General features: G+C 32.5%; 2 protein-coding genes across 2 annotated transcripts; both read left to right on the forward strand.

Moving 5' to 3' along the window:
- The first annotated feature begins 256 nt into the window (after positions 1–256).
- LOC110032786 (la-related protein 1B-like) lies at positions 257–2224 on the forward strand. The gene is made up of 6 exons (XM_020736542.1): positions 257–914; positions 1029–1167; positions 1255–1345; positions 1442–1513; positions 1677–1748; positions 2008–2224. Exons 1-6 carry the CDS (start codon positions 335–337, stop codon positions 2059–2061), a joined length of 1008 nt encoding a protein of 335 aa, XP_020592201.1. The 5' UTR covers positions 257–334; the 3' UTR covers positions 2062–2224.
- A 6059-nt stretch (positions 2225–8283) lies between these two features.
- LOC110032787 (la-related protein 1B-like) lies at positions 8284–10139 on the forward strand. The gene is made up of 6 exons (XM_020736543.1): positions 8284–8943; positions 9058–9196; positions 9284–9374; positions 9471–9542; positions 9709–9780; positions 10008–10139. Exons 1-6 carry the CDS (start codon positions 8364–8366, stop codon positions 10059–10061), a joined length of 1008 nt encoding a protein of 335 aa, XP_020592202.1. The 5' UTR covers positions 8284–8363; the 3' UTR covers positions 10062–10139.
- Positions 10140–13175: the final 3036 nt, after the last annotated feature.

The following is a 13175-nucleotide window of genomic DNA, read 5'->3' on the forward strand; positions in this document are numbered from 1 at the left end:
TACTATCGTGGCTAATAATAACCTCTTTTGCGGAGGACCAACCATAGAATGTCGAAATTTCCTCTATAAATTTGACGGCGAACAAAGAAAGTTGCCAACCAGGGCGAAACTAATAAATAAGAATTCCCTTTTTGTTCTCTTCTCCCCTTCTCCATCCCCTTCTCCTTCCAAAATCTCACCACCGACTTCCCAATGTCAGGCGCGAACAATTCACCGTTCCCCTCAGACGTGTCTCCAACCAGGGCGAAACTAATAAATAAGAATTCCCTTATTGTTCTCTTCTCCCATTCTCCTTCTCCTTCTCCTTCCAAAATCCCACCACCGACAATTCCCAATGTCAGGCGAGAACAATTCACCGTTCCCCTCAGGCGTGTCCAATGGGCAGAAGCTGACAACATGGAGAAGACCATGTAATGAGCCAATTACCAATGAGTCGTCAGCCAATGTTGGATCGGACGTGCCGCCATCACTCCCTGACTCTATTAGATCTTCTTCCCAATGTTCCTATTCAAATGCCGCTCCCCCGGTTCCTCCCACTTTGAATCATAATTCTGATACCAGCAGCAATGCTCGTGTTTTTCAAAATGATTTACTTTCAAACTCGCTACGTTTGCCAAATGGGAGCCAGAAACCTTATCACAAAGAGGAAATCAACAATTTAAATTTCAGTAGAGATGACACCCACAGCCAAGGCGGATGTGGTTACCTGTACAATCAGGATCGTCGTCATGAGCAGTGGTCGAACTCTTATCGAGGTTCAACTGGTTGTATGCCTCCATGCATGCAATTCTCTAGAGAGCAACCGCGACCTTATATGGTACCGATGATCTATCCGCCTATGCATCTGACGTTCATTAGTAATGTCATTCCCTTCAATTGGTACAGTACTTATGAAGTCCCCAATGTCATACCAGGTAAGATTCTATCGTCATTTTTTTAATTAAATTACAAATCAATTTCTAGGGTTGTTGTTTAAATATTCTTATCTGGTTTTGCAAATTTTTCTTTGGATGCATATAATAATTCAGTCTGTCCGCAACTTCAATATTTGTGCTGGCCAAATTTTATCCCTTATCAAGGATTTTATGCAGCGCTGCAATCAAATTTTTCTTTTTTGCTGCTTAATCTACGGGCTAACTTGCGGAAACAGATTGAGTACTATTTCAGGTATGCTTGCTATATTGTTGTTTTAAAATTTTAAATGTGTCGATAATATTTATTAATATTGTGTTGCACGTATTATGATTTCTTCAGTTCGGAGAATTTGTACACCGATCATTACCTGAAAAAGCAAATGGATGATCACGGTTGGGTTCCAGTAACTTTAATTGCACAGTTTAGGAGAGTGAGTAATTTTGATTTTTTATTATTTATTCTGTCTAATTTGGCCTTTTTTAACTTATAAAATTCTTATGAAATTATTTGTTGTCATATTATATAGGTTCAACGATTAATGGACGAAAGACAATCCATATATGATTCTTTCAGGCTCTGGAGCTTCATGGAAATGCAGGTAAATATGAATATTATTTACTGAAAATTAATAGCTTGCATCTAGAAGATTTTTTTGCAATAAAATGATTTTTCTTATCGAGTTTGGGATAATTATTACCGTAATTATTGTCTCTTTTTTATTGTGAGTTCAGCCTTAGAGATTATTTGCTGTTGTGTTACAGGTTATGCCGTTAGCCGACGATATCCAGTTCATATTGGATTCCTTAAGGCTTTCATATTTTGTAGAAGTGCAGGTAAATAAGATTTAATTGTTGCATTCAATTCTACATTTTTGCATTTTTTCCATGAAAATTGAAAACTAAATAATATGAATCATAAGGACTAGAAGATAAAAATTTGGTTCCAATATTTTGTGCAACATAAGATAATATTTTCAAGTACATTTTCATACTCCTATTTATAAAAGAACTATTGCATTAAACATTTTGATTTGAAAGAAGAATGCATGTTTCAATTCTATAATTTATTAAGCAAATTTTTATTTACATGCAGGGTAATAAAGTGAGAAAACGGCATGAGTGGGATAAATGGGTATCACACTCATAAACTTCTACTCGTTCCAGTGTATGAATCTCTGAGAAAGTTTGTACGGTTAGAGAATTTCAATGATAAGAAAATTATTGGGTTAGAATTAATCATTAAGATTTTATCAGGATGAAAATCAAAATTTTGGAATTTATTTTGATATGAGTGTAATACATACATACCACATAACCCTCAAATCTTTGATATCACATCAAAAGTATCACTAATATTAGTTTTTTTTTTTTTTTTTGGAGATTTACATAGCTACCATACAAAGTTCTGTGCATTAACATCTCATCTATCTAAACTTCAATTTTTACCTACAGACCACTCAACAAATTCTGAAAACATAGGAAATCTGTATGTAAAAATTGAAGTTTGGATAGTTGTTATGTTATATATAAGAACTAGGTGGTAAGTATGTTATTTTATTCACGTAAATATCAACATTTTAGTATTAAATATGTAATTACGTAAGAAATATGTGGTATGTATGCAAATCTGAAAAAATAAGTTTAATGATTTTGAGATTTGTCCTGATTAAAAATTTTATGGAGATTATGTTCGCCTAATTTTCTTTCATAATCCAAGACATGAGGTTCAACCGACAAACAAATACAATTTGATGATATTCAAAGGCATGGAAACATATTCAACACTGGAACATCATAAAGTAATTTTAGTAACTTTATTGCAAATAAAAGTACAATTATGCTACTTATATGTTATGGAGACATACAATTTGGGTTATGTTAGCTGGGACATATAGTCTTTTTTCAATTATGCCTAGACAATGTCGCACCAATCCGCTAATACAATGGCGTGGTGAGATACACTCTGACATCTAGACATATAAATTGTTTTCTCTTTTACCACGGGGCTATAGTGGTGTATGTTATTTTCTTTTGCATTTGTTGGCATTTGTTTTTGTTTTTTTTTTTTTTTTTTTTTTTGTGATGATTCAAGAGTTGAGGGCAAATTCTCAGAATATTCTTATATGCTAGCCCTTGAACTTATTTGTTGGGCTATCATTTATAAAAGTTCTTAAAGTTCGCTAATCTCTATCTCTCTCTTAATGGTTTAAAGTCAATGGATTAAAATTTGAGTTTACAATCCCTACTTTGTTTTTAACTATATTTCAATCTATCGACAGATAGAACAAAAATCTTCATATCATTGAAGTGCAAAAATCAAATTAACAAATTTGTATAATTTGTAACATTTTATGATATTTGAAGCCAATTTTGATGTCTAATTATTTTCAATTAATTGTTGAAATTTAATATATATATATATATATATATGTATATTATTTTATATAATCTTTGTGTCAAAAGAAACTATATGTGTCTCTAGTACAATTATATTGAAATTGGGTGATTGTTGTCTTGTCGCCTGTATTTTACTTAAAACGTTTCATGACACAGCAGCACCGCCGCCTCAAGCGAAAGTCGCTCCTCGGCCTGAAGGCCACCCCAAACACGGCCTAATGGCGGGCGTAGAGACTTTTCACTGCAAAAATATATAATTTTTTTAATTTATTTAATGTCATCAAAATATGAAACAGTTGATGAATGGAAGTGAGCCGGATTCAATGATTGTGCGGTCCTTTTGATATGCAATCAATACCGTCCATCATAAGCACTTTATGTCTTCTTTAACTCTCCTCCATGGCAGTAAAGCTATGAAAATAAAGTTGCCAAAATGAGCCCAAACTTATATATATGATTCGAGATAGACATTAGAAGGTCATAAAGGCTTGAAGCTGCTTTTTACTATCATATCGTCATCCTATATATATATATATATAGCCTAGGCATGTTTCGTAGATATTTGTTTATGGATTTCAAAAACCCACAGAAGATGAGTATGAGGAGCTTCACTGTACATTTTCAGTAAATTCAAGTTAGTTTATTATTTTATTTTTAAATATTTGACTTTTAATTATTTTTTTCTTAACTGCTCCTCGATAGCCATGTCTATACTAAATCATGATTTAGGGCTGCAAAAATTGACCTAGCATGCTAATTTGATCCAACCCTACTTCAAAAATTGGAGTTCGAGTTGACTTGAATTATATTCGCTTTGGGTTCGTGTTATGAGATCTAGCATGTTTAATTTTTTTGGTTCGGGTTCTGGTTAACCGCCAATTCGAATTGACCTAGAACTAACTGAAAATGGATTTGAAAGCAACCTGCAAGCCCCATAAGCATCCCGATATTGATTACAAATTAACCTAAATTTGACTCGATGTTGACCTAAATAGTTGTTATGTTTTATGTTAAAAAGTTATACATGACATTTCAGGTCTGCATGTTTAAGGCGGGTTGGGTTGAATTCTTCGACCTATTTAACTTTCGAGTCAGGATCGAGTCAAACAATTTATGATCCGGTCAATTATCGTGAACACGATTTGACGCCCCTACGAAGAGCATTATAAAATGAAAAAAATTTAATTACTACTATCAAGAAATTATTTGTTGATTCTTGCTTACCGTTGTTGAAAGGTGTTCTAATAATTATTTTTTTCATTATTTTATTTTGTAGCTTAGTAGATAATTCATTTCTAAGAGCATTTAATATATAATTTATGATGTTCCAGTGTTGAAAAATGACCTTATATTCCAGTGTTGCAAGTAAAAAAAACAATTATGCTACTTATATGTATTGGAGACGTACAATTTGGATTATGTTAGTTAGGTCATATATTCCTTTACAATTATGCCTAAACATGGTCGCAGAAATCGACTTACACAATAGCTTGGTGCGACATATTCCGACATCAGAGCATCTAGACTGTTTTCTTTTCTACCGCGGGGCTATAGTGTTATATGTTATTTCTTTTACATATGTTGTTTTTTTTGTGATGATTTAAAAGTTGGGGGTAATTTCTCATAATATTTTTGTATGCTAGCCCTGGAACTTATTTGTTTGACTATCATTTATAAAAGTTCTTTAATATGACTTATTTTATATCCCACTCTCCCCCTCTCTCTCTCTCTCTCTCTCTCTCTCTCTCTCTCTCTCTCTCTCTCTCTCTCTCTCTCTCTCTCAATGTTTCCAAAGTCATTAGATTAAAATTTGAGTTTACGATCATTTTTAACGAGATTCTAATCTATTGACAGATAGAACAAAAAATAATGATGTCATTGAAGCGAATGCAGCTCTGGCTAAGCCCATAAAGCTATAGTGTATTAAATTATTTATATGATAAGACTTGTAAGAGTAAGATATGGTCAATGCCGGAAGATGCACATATTAAATTAGTAGTCCTTATTAATAAGAATAAGAAATTATTCCACATTAAATTTTATTATATATAATAATAATAATAATAATAATAATATTAGTGATCCACTGAATTAGATAATAATAATAATATAATAATAATTATAATAATAATAATAATATATATATATATATATATAATAATTATTTATTTATTTTTATGCGTGGTATTTGAAAATACCACTTGCCACCCTAAATGCACCAAACACATAAGTAAATGACTCCAATTCAAGTCATAAATTTTGAATATTCGGTCTTTTACAATATATTATATGATTGAAAAAAAAATACATAAATTTGAAATTCACGTTCTAAAGTGAAATAAGAAGTTAATCCATAAACTAGCCAATCCTTGATAGGGGTGTAAACGAGTCTAGTTCAAGTCATACCTAACTCAAGCTCTACTCATTTGTCAAAGTGCAAGCTTCAGCTCAAGCTGGAGCTTGGTTTGTGTTACTACTAATAGCATACTCACGAGCTAGCTCGCGAGCTTTAATGAAATAGAAATGCGAGCTCGCTGGAGAAGCAATCTAAGTGATCAAAAGCTGAAGAGAAAATAAGAATTGTAATTGTAACAGCTGGACTCATAAGAAATTGACATGATCAAATTCAAACTAGTCAAGTCGATCGCGAGCTAAAGAGTTGAGCCTCGACAAGCTCAACTCATGAACTTGTTAACCAGTCAAGCTTGAACCGATTTGGCTCACTTACACTCTAGCCCGTTGTCTTAAAACTTTTTAAAGTGATGGATAAATGAGCCCAATGATCAGCGAATTAACTACTTAAATTTTTTTATCATTTCTTATCAAAAAATCAAAATCTGAAATATTTCCTCTTAAAAAATATATTTTACATTTTTTTTCTCTCTAAAAACCAATATCTCTTCCAAAAATCTCCGCAACAACAAACATATTTTGATAAAATTTACTTAAAGACCACTCAATTTTTATGTAATTACACATCAAATGCTTAACCTTCAATTTTTAAATACATATCAACTTACCTATATCAACTTTCCTATGTATAAAAGAATTTCACATTTTAAAAATTAAAATGAAAATTTTCTTTTTTTTTTTGATACGAAAATTTGACTGGTATAAATTTAAGAAATTAAAGTGAGGAGTTAACATGTTCCCCTTTCAAATTGAAAGAGGCAAAAAGACATTTAAGTCAATCACTCCAAAAAAGAAGACCAAATGCAATAGCCTACCTTCTATTATATTCGATCCGTGGAAAGATATAGTTCCATAATATCTCCAAACGTCACAGACTTCTCTGAGAGTCCTCATTAGAGATTAAAAACTTAACAATACAACAAAGAGTTATAGCAATACGTCAAATTGATCTACATAACTCGCGAGCTATCCGTCGGGTTACGGTAAATCACCATATGTTCAATAGTCCATTGTTGCTCAAACAATCGGAGTTCCTCAGCGGGGATTGAGGATTGACAATCAGACTGAATAAGTCGATCGACAATGTTGACCAAGGCTAACTAACCAAATTAGATCTGTTGACGAAACCAATCGAGCTCAGCTGATTGGAAAAGCTGACAAAGTGTAGCTCACCAAATAAGCCCTGTCGAATCGAATCTGAACAAGCCCAACTAAACGAGCTAGAATAGCCACACAATAGCCTCATATATGTAAAAACCTATAATATCTCGTATAACCCATATTAAAGTATGAGCATAAATGTAACATCATCATATTATATTTTCTCTCCACTATAAATCAAGAGATCATTCCATGTCCAACATGTAGCCAAAATTAGCCAAAGAGATAAGGGGATGTCAACACAATTGATGTGTTTTACTGTTCATTATTATTCAATGTTTTTTGTCTCTCACTATCTCCTTTCCTACACTATTTTTTAGGGTAGGGCTGTCAATTTGACTCGTTGTTTGTGAATAGCTCGTATTCGGCTCGTTAAGCAGCTCGTGTTCGGCTCGTTCGTTAAGCCTAACAAGCCGAACACGAACAAATTTTTAAGCTGGAAATGTAAACGAGCTGAACACGAACAACAGTTTGTTCGCTCGTGTTCGACTCGAAAAGGCTCGAAAAAAAAATTATATACTTTTTTATATAACAATATATTACATATATTATTTATATAATAATATATTATATATATTAATGTTTAAATTTAAATCATAACATCTCATGTGGCAATGTGATTTGTGTCTTTTTTTGTATAGATTTGATCCAGGATCAAATCTCACACTTTACATCTATTTTTCTCAATTTTACTTTAACGAGTCATTTAAGTTTAACGAGCCAATTTCGAGCCGAACACGAACACAAATTTTTAAATCGAGCCAAACAAAAACACACTGTTCACGAGCCGATTTCGAACACGAGCCGATTTCGAACACGAGCCGAACACGAGCCCAGCTTGAGCTCGCTCAAGCTCGGCTCGTTTACAGCCCTTCTTTAGGGTGTGGAATATTCTGCACATATATAAAACATTTGGGTGGCACATATAACAAAAATAATTTCGTGTTAGATAAATAAATATAATGTATAAAAATATGGTGGTATGCGTCGAAATGCCCAACTTTTATTCTATATTAATAGTATTGTAAGGTTGCACTTCACCTTTTCAAATATAGAATATCAATATTTTTAAGTTGCATTAAAGCTTTGAGTTTTATAAATAAAAAAAGTAAATTTTGGGATATATTTAGATGGTATGTATGTAAAGACCCTGATTTGCGGTTCGGATTAGGCGCAGATTTAAGTTCTATGAAATTGTGAGGATGCCGTTATCCGTGAATTGGTAAAAGGATAAAAATAAAGGGGGTTCAAAATAACTTTGTCCCTCAGCCACTCATGCTCCACGTGCTACTATCGTGGCTAATAATAACCTCTTTTGCGGAGGACCAACCATAGAATGTCGAAATTTCCTCTATAAATTTGAGGGGGAACAAAGAAAGCTGCCAACCAGGGCGAAACTTATAAATAAGAATCCCTTTTTTGTTTTGTTCTCTTCTCCATCTCCTTCTCCTTCCAAAATCCCACCGCCGACTATTCCCAATGTCAGACGCGAACAATTCATCGTTCCACTCAGACGTGTCCAATGGGCAGAAGCCGACAACATGGAGAAGACCATGTAATGAGCCAATTACCAATGAGTCGTCAGCCAATGTTGGATCGGATGTGCTGTCATCACTCCCTGACTCTATTAGATCTTCTTCCCAATGTTCCTATTCAAATGCCGCTCCCCCGGTTCCTCCCACTTTGAATCATAATTCTGATACCAGCAGCAATGCTCGTGTTTTTCAAAATGATTTACTTTCAAACTCGCTACGTTTGCCAAATGGGAGCCAGAAACCTTATCACAAAGAGGAAATCAACAATTTAAATTTCAGTAGAGATGACACCCACAGCCAAGGCGGATGTGGTTACCTGTACAATCAGGATCGTCGTCATGAGCAGTGGTCGAACTCTTATCGAGGTTCAACTGGTTGTATGCCTCCATGCATGCAATTCTCTAGAGAGCAACCGCGACCTTATATGGTACCGATGATCTATCCGCCTATGCATCTGACGTTCATTAGTAATGTCATTCCCTTCAATTGGTACAGTACTTATGAAGTCCCCAATGTCATACCAGGTAAGATTCTATCGTCATTTTTTTAATTAAATTACAAATCAATTTCTAGGGTTGTTGTTTAAATATTCTTATCTGGTTTTGCAAATTTTTCTTTGGATGCATATAATAATTCAGTCTGTCCGCAACTTCAATATTTGTGCTGGCCAAATTTTATCCCTTATCAAGGATTTTATGCAGCGCTGCAATCAAATTTTTCTTTTTTGCTGCTTAATCTACGAGCTAACTTGCGGAAACAGATTGAGTACTATTTCAGGTATGCTTGTTATATTGTTATTTTTAAATTTTAAATGTGTTGATAATATTTATTAATATTGTGTTGCACGTATTATGATTTCTTCAGTTCGGAGAATTTGTACACCGATCATTACCTGAAAAAGCAAATGGATGATCACGGTTGGGTTCCAGTAACTTTAATTGCACAGTTTAGGAGAGTGAGTAATTTTGATTTTTTATTATTTATTCTGTCTAGTTTGGCCTTTTTTAACTTATAAAATCCTTATGAAACTATTTGTTGTCATATTATATAGGTTCAACGATTAATGGACGAAAGACAATCCATATATGATTCTTTCAGGCTCTGGAGCTTCATGGAAATGCAGGTAAATATGAATATTATTTACTGAAAATTAATAGCTTGCATTTAGGAGATTTTTTTTTTGCAATAAAATGATTTTTCTTATCGAGTTTGGGATAATTATTACCGTAATTATTGTCTCTTTTTTATTGTGAGTTCAGCCTTAGAGATTATTTGTTGTTGTGTTGCAGGTTATGCCGTTAGCCGATAATATCCAGTTCATATTGGATTCCTTAAGGCCTTCATATTCTGTAGAAGTGCAGGTAAATAATATTTAATTGTTGCATTCAATTCTACATTTTTGCATTTTTTTCCATGAAATTGAAAGCTAAATAATATGAATCATAAGGACTAGAAGAAGAAATTTGGTTCCAATATTTTGTGCAACATAATATAATATTTTCATGTACATTTTCATACTCCTATTTATGCAAGAAAAATGCATGTTTCAATTCTATAATTTATTAAACAAATTTTTATTTACATGCAGGGTAATAAAGTGAGAAAATGGCATGAATGGGATAAATGGGTATCACACCCATAAACCTCTACTCGTTCCAGTGTATGAATCTCTGAGAAAATTTGTGCGGTTAAAGAATTTCAATGATGAGAAAATTATTGGGTTAGAATTAATTATTAAGATTTTATCAGGATGAAAATCAAAATTTTGGAATTTATGTTGATATGAGTGCAATACATACATACCACATAACCCTCAAATCTTTGATATCACATCAAAATTGTCACTAATATTAGTTTTTTTTTGGAGATTTACATAGCTACCATTCAAAGTTTTTGTGTATTAACATCTCATCTATCTAAACTTCAATTTTTACCTACAGACCTCTGCAGGTAAAAATTGAAGTTTGGATAGTTGTTATGTTATATATAAGAACTAGGTGGTAAGTATGTTATTTTATTCACGTAAATATCAACATTTTAGTATTAAATATGTAATTACGTAAGAAATATGTGGTATGTATGCAAATCTGAAAAAATAAGTTTAATGATTTTGAGATTTGTCCTGATAAAAAATTTTATGTAGATTATGTTCACCCAATTTTCTTTCATAATCCAAGACATGAGATTCAATCGACAAACAAATACAATTCGATGATATTCAAAGGCATCGAAACCTATTCAACACTGGAACATCATAAATTAATTTTAGTAATTTTATTGCAAATAAAAGTACAATTATGCTACTTATATGTTGTGGAGACATACAATTTGGGTTATGTTAGCTGGGACATATAGTCCTTTTTCAATTATGCCTAGACAAGGTCGCACCAATCCACTAATACAATGGTGTGGTGTGATACACTCCGACATCTAGACATATAGATTGTTTTCTCTTTTATCACGGAGCTATAGTGGTATATGTTATTTTCTTTTGCATGTGTTGTGTTTTTTTTTTTTTTTTTTTTTTTTTTTTTTTTTTTTTTGTGTGATGATTCAAGAGTTGAGGGCAATTTTTCAGAATATTCTTATATGCTATTTGGGTTATGTTTGTTGGGACATATAGTCCTTTACAATTATGCTTAGACAATGTCACACCAATCCACTAATACAATTGCATGGTGTGATACACTCCGACATCTAGACATATAGATTGTTTTCTATTTTACCACGGAGCTATAGTGATATAAGTTATTTTCTTTTGCATGTGTTGTTTTTTTTTTTTTTTTGTGATTATTCAAGAGTTGAGGGCAATTTCTCATAATATTCTTATATGCTAGCCCTTGAACTTATTTGTTCAGCTATCTTCTATAAAAGTTCTTAAAGTTCTCTAATCTCTCTCTCTCTCTTAATGGTTTAAAGTCATTAGATTAAAATTTGAGTTTACTATCCCTATTTCGTTTTTAACTAGATTTCAATCTATCGACGGATAGAACAAAAATATTGATGTCATTGAAGTGCAAAAATCAAATTAACAAATTTATTTGTGGTTAAAATTTTGAATTATTTATTTCTCTTTTGAATGTTATATGATGTGCTAAAATAATATTATATATATATATATATATATATATATATATATTATTTTATATAATCTATGTATATTATTTTATATAATCTTTGTTTCAAAAGAAACTACATGTGTCTCTAGTGCATTTATATTGAAATTGGGTAATTGTTGTCTTGTCGCCTGCATTTCACTTAAAACGCTCCATGACACAGTAGCACCGCCGCCTCAAACGACGAAAAACTACGGTTTCAAGTCGCTCCACGGCCTGAACCTCCTCGGCCTGAAGGCCACCCCAAACACGGCCTAATGGCGGGCGTAGAGACTTTTCACTGCAAAAATATATAATTTTTTTAATTTATTTAATGTCATCAAAATATGAAACAGTTGATGAATGGAAGTGAGCCGGATTCAATGATTGTGTGGTCCTTTTGATATGCAATCAGTACCGTCCATCATAAGCACTTTATGCCTTCTTTAATTCTCCTCCATTGCAGTAAAGCTATGAAAATAAAGTTGCCAAAATGAGCCCAAACTTATATATATGATTCGAGATAGACATTAGAAGGTCATAAAGGCTTGAAGCTGCTTTTTACTATCATATCGTCATCCTAATTCGTTTAAATCCCATCCCAAGATGGCGATGGCCTCTCATTATATATACATATATATATATATATATATATAGCCTCGGCATGTTTCGTAGATATTTGTTTTATGGATTTCAAAAACCCACAGAAGATAAGTATGAGGAGCTTCATTTTCAGTAAATTCAAGTTAGTTTATTATTTTATTTTTAAATATTTGACTTTTAATTATTTTTTCTTAACTGCTCCTCGATAGACATGTCTATATTAAATCATGATTTCGGGCTGTCAAAAATTGACCCAGCATGCTAATTCGATCCAACCCTACTTCAAAAATCGGAGTTTGAGTTGACCTTAATAATATTCGCTTTGGGTTCGTGTTATGAGATCTAGCTTGTTTAATTTTTTTGGTTCGGGCTCATGTTAACCCGCCAATTCGAAGTGACCTAAAACTAACTGAAAATGGATTTGAAAGCAACCTGCAAGCCCCATAAGCATCCCGATATTAATTACAAATTAACCTAAATTTGACTCGATGTTGACGTTGCTATGTTTTATGTTAAACAGTTATATGTGACATTTCAGGTCTGCAGGTTTAAGGCGGGTTGGGTTGATTTCTTTGACCTATTTAACTTTCGAGTCAAACAATTTATGATCCGGTCAATTACCGTGAACACGATTTGACGCCCCTACAAAGAGCATTATAAAATGGAAAAGAGCATTTAATATATATATATATATATATATATATAATATTTAATAATCTTTTTTATTTGAATTGTCATTTTCTTACTCTATCAACATCTTATACTTTTCTTGTGTTTAATTTATGGGATTCAAAAGTAATACTAAAATAAAACGCTTGCTTTCATCAATTTCTGCCACTGCTGATCATTAATTAGCCGCTATGATTTTAATGATAAGACTTAAAGATGGAATACTTAATTTCAATGAAAGGGGGCTGTGGCTAAAGTATGTTTTTTTTTATTTTTTATTTTCTGTTTTATAGATTATTGGTATTGCAACTACTTATACAACGACAATACAATATTAGTATTTAATTACATTAATATATATATATATATATATAAGTTTTATATGAGAG

This window comes from Phalaenopsis equestris, unplaced genomic scaffold (assembly GCF_001263595.1).
Source record: "Phalaenopsis equestris unplaced genomic scaffold, ASM126359v1 Scaffold001027, whole genome shotgun sequence".
NCBI classification, from domain to species: Eukaryota; Viridiplantae; Streptophyta; class Magnoliopsida; order Asparagales; family Orchidaceae; genus Phalaenopsis; species Phalaenopsis equestris.

What these genes read in the sequence shown, in the direction of transcription:
- LOC110032786 (XM_020736542.1), top strand. Translation starts at nt 335, where the DNA reads ATGTCAGGCGAGAACAATTCACCGTTCCCCTCAGGCGTGTCCAATGGG. An exon ending in TAATTGCACAGTTTAGGAGA is followed by an intron (nt 1,346 to 1,441) that starts GTGAGTAATTTT and finishes CATATTATATAG; the next exon opens with GTTCAACGATTAATGGACGA. An exon ending in CATATTTTGTAGAAGTGCAG is followed by an intron (nt 1,749 to 2,007) that starts GTAAATAAGATT and finishes ATTTACATGCAG; the next exon opens with GGTAATAAAGTGAGAAAACG.
- LOC110032787 (XM_020736543.1), top strand. Translation starts at nt 8,364, where the DNA reads ATGTCAGACGCGAACAATTCATCGTTCCACTCAGACGTGTCCAATGGG. An exon ending in AGTCCCCAATGTCATACCAG is followed by an intron (nt 8,944 to 9,057) that starts GTAAGATTCTAT and finishes ATAATAATTCAG; the next exon opens with TCTGTCCGCAACTTCAATAT. An exon ending in CATATTCTGTAGAAGTGCAG is followed by an intron (nt 9,781 to 10,007) that starts GTAAATAATATT and finishes ATTTACATGCAG; the next exon opens with GGTAATAAAGTGAGAAAATG.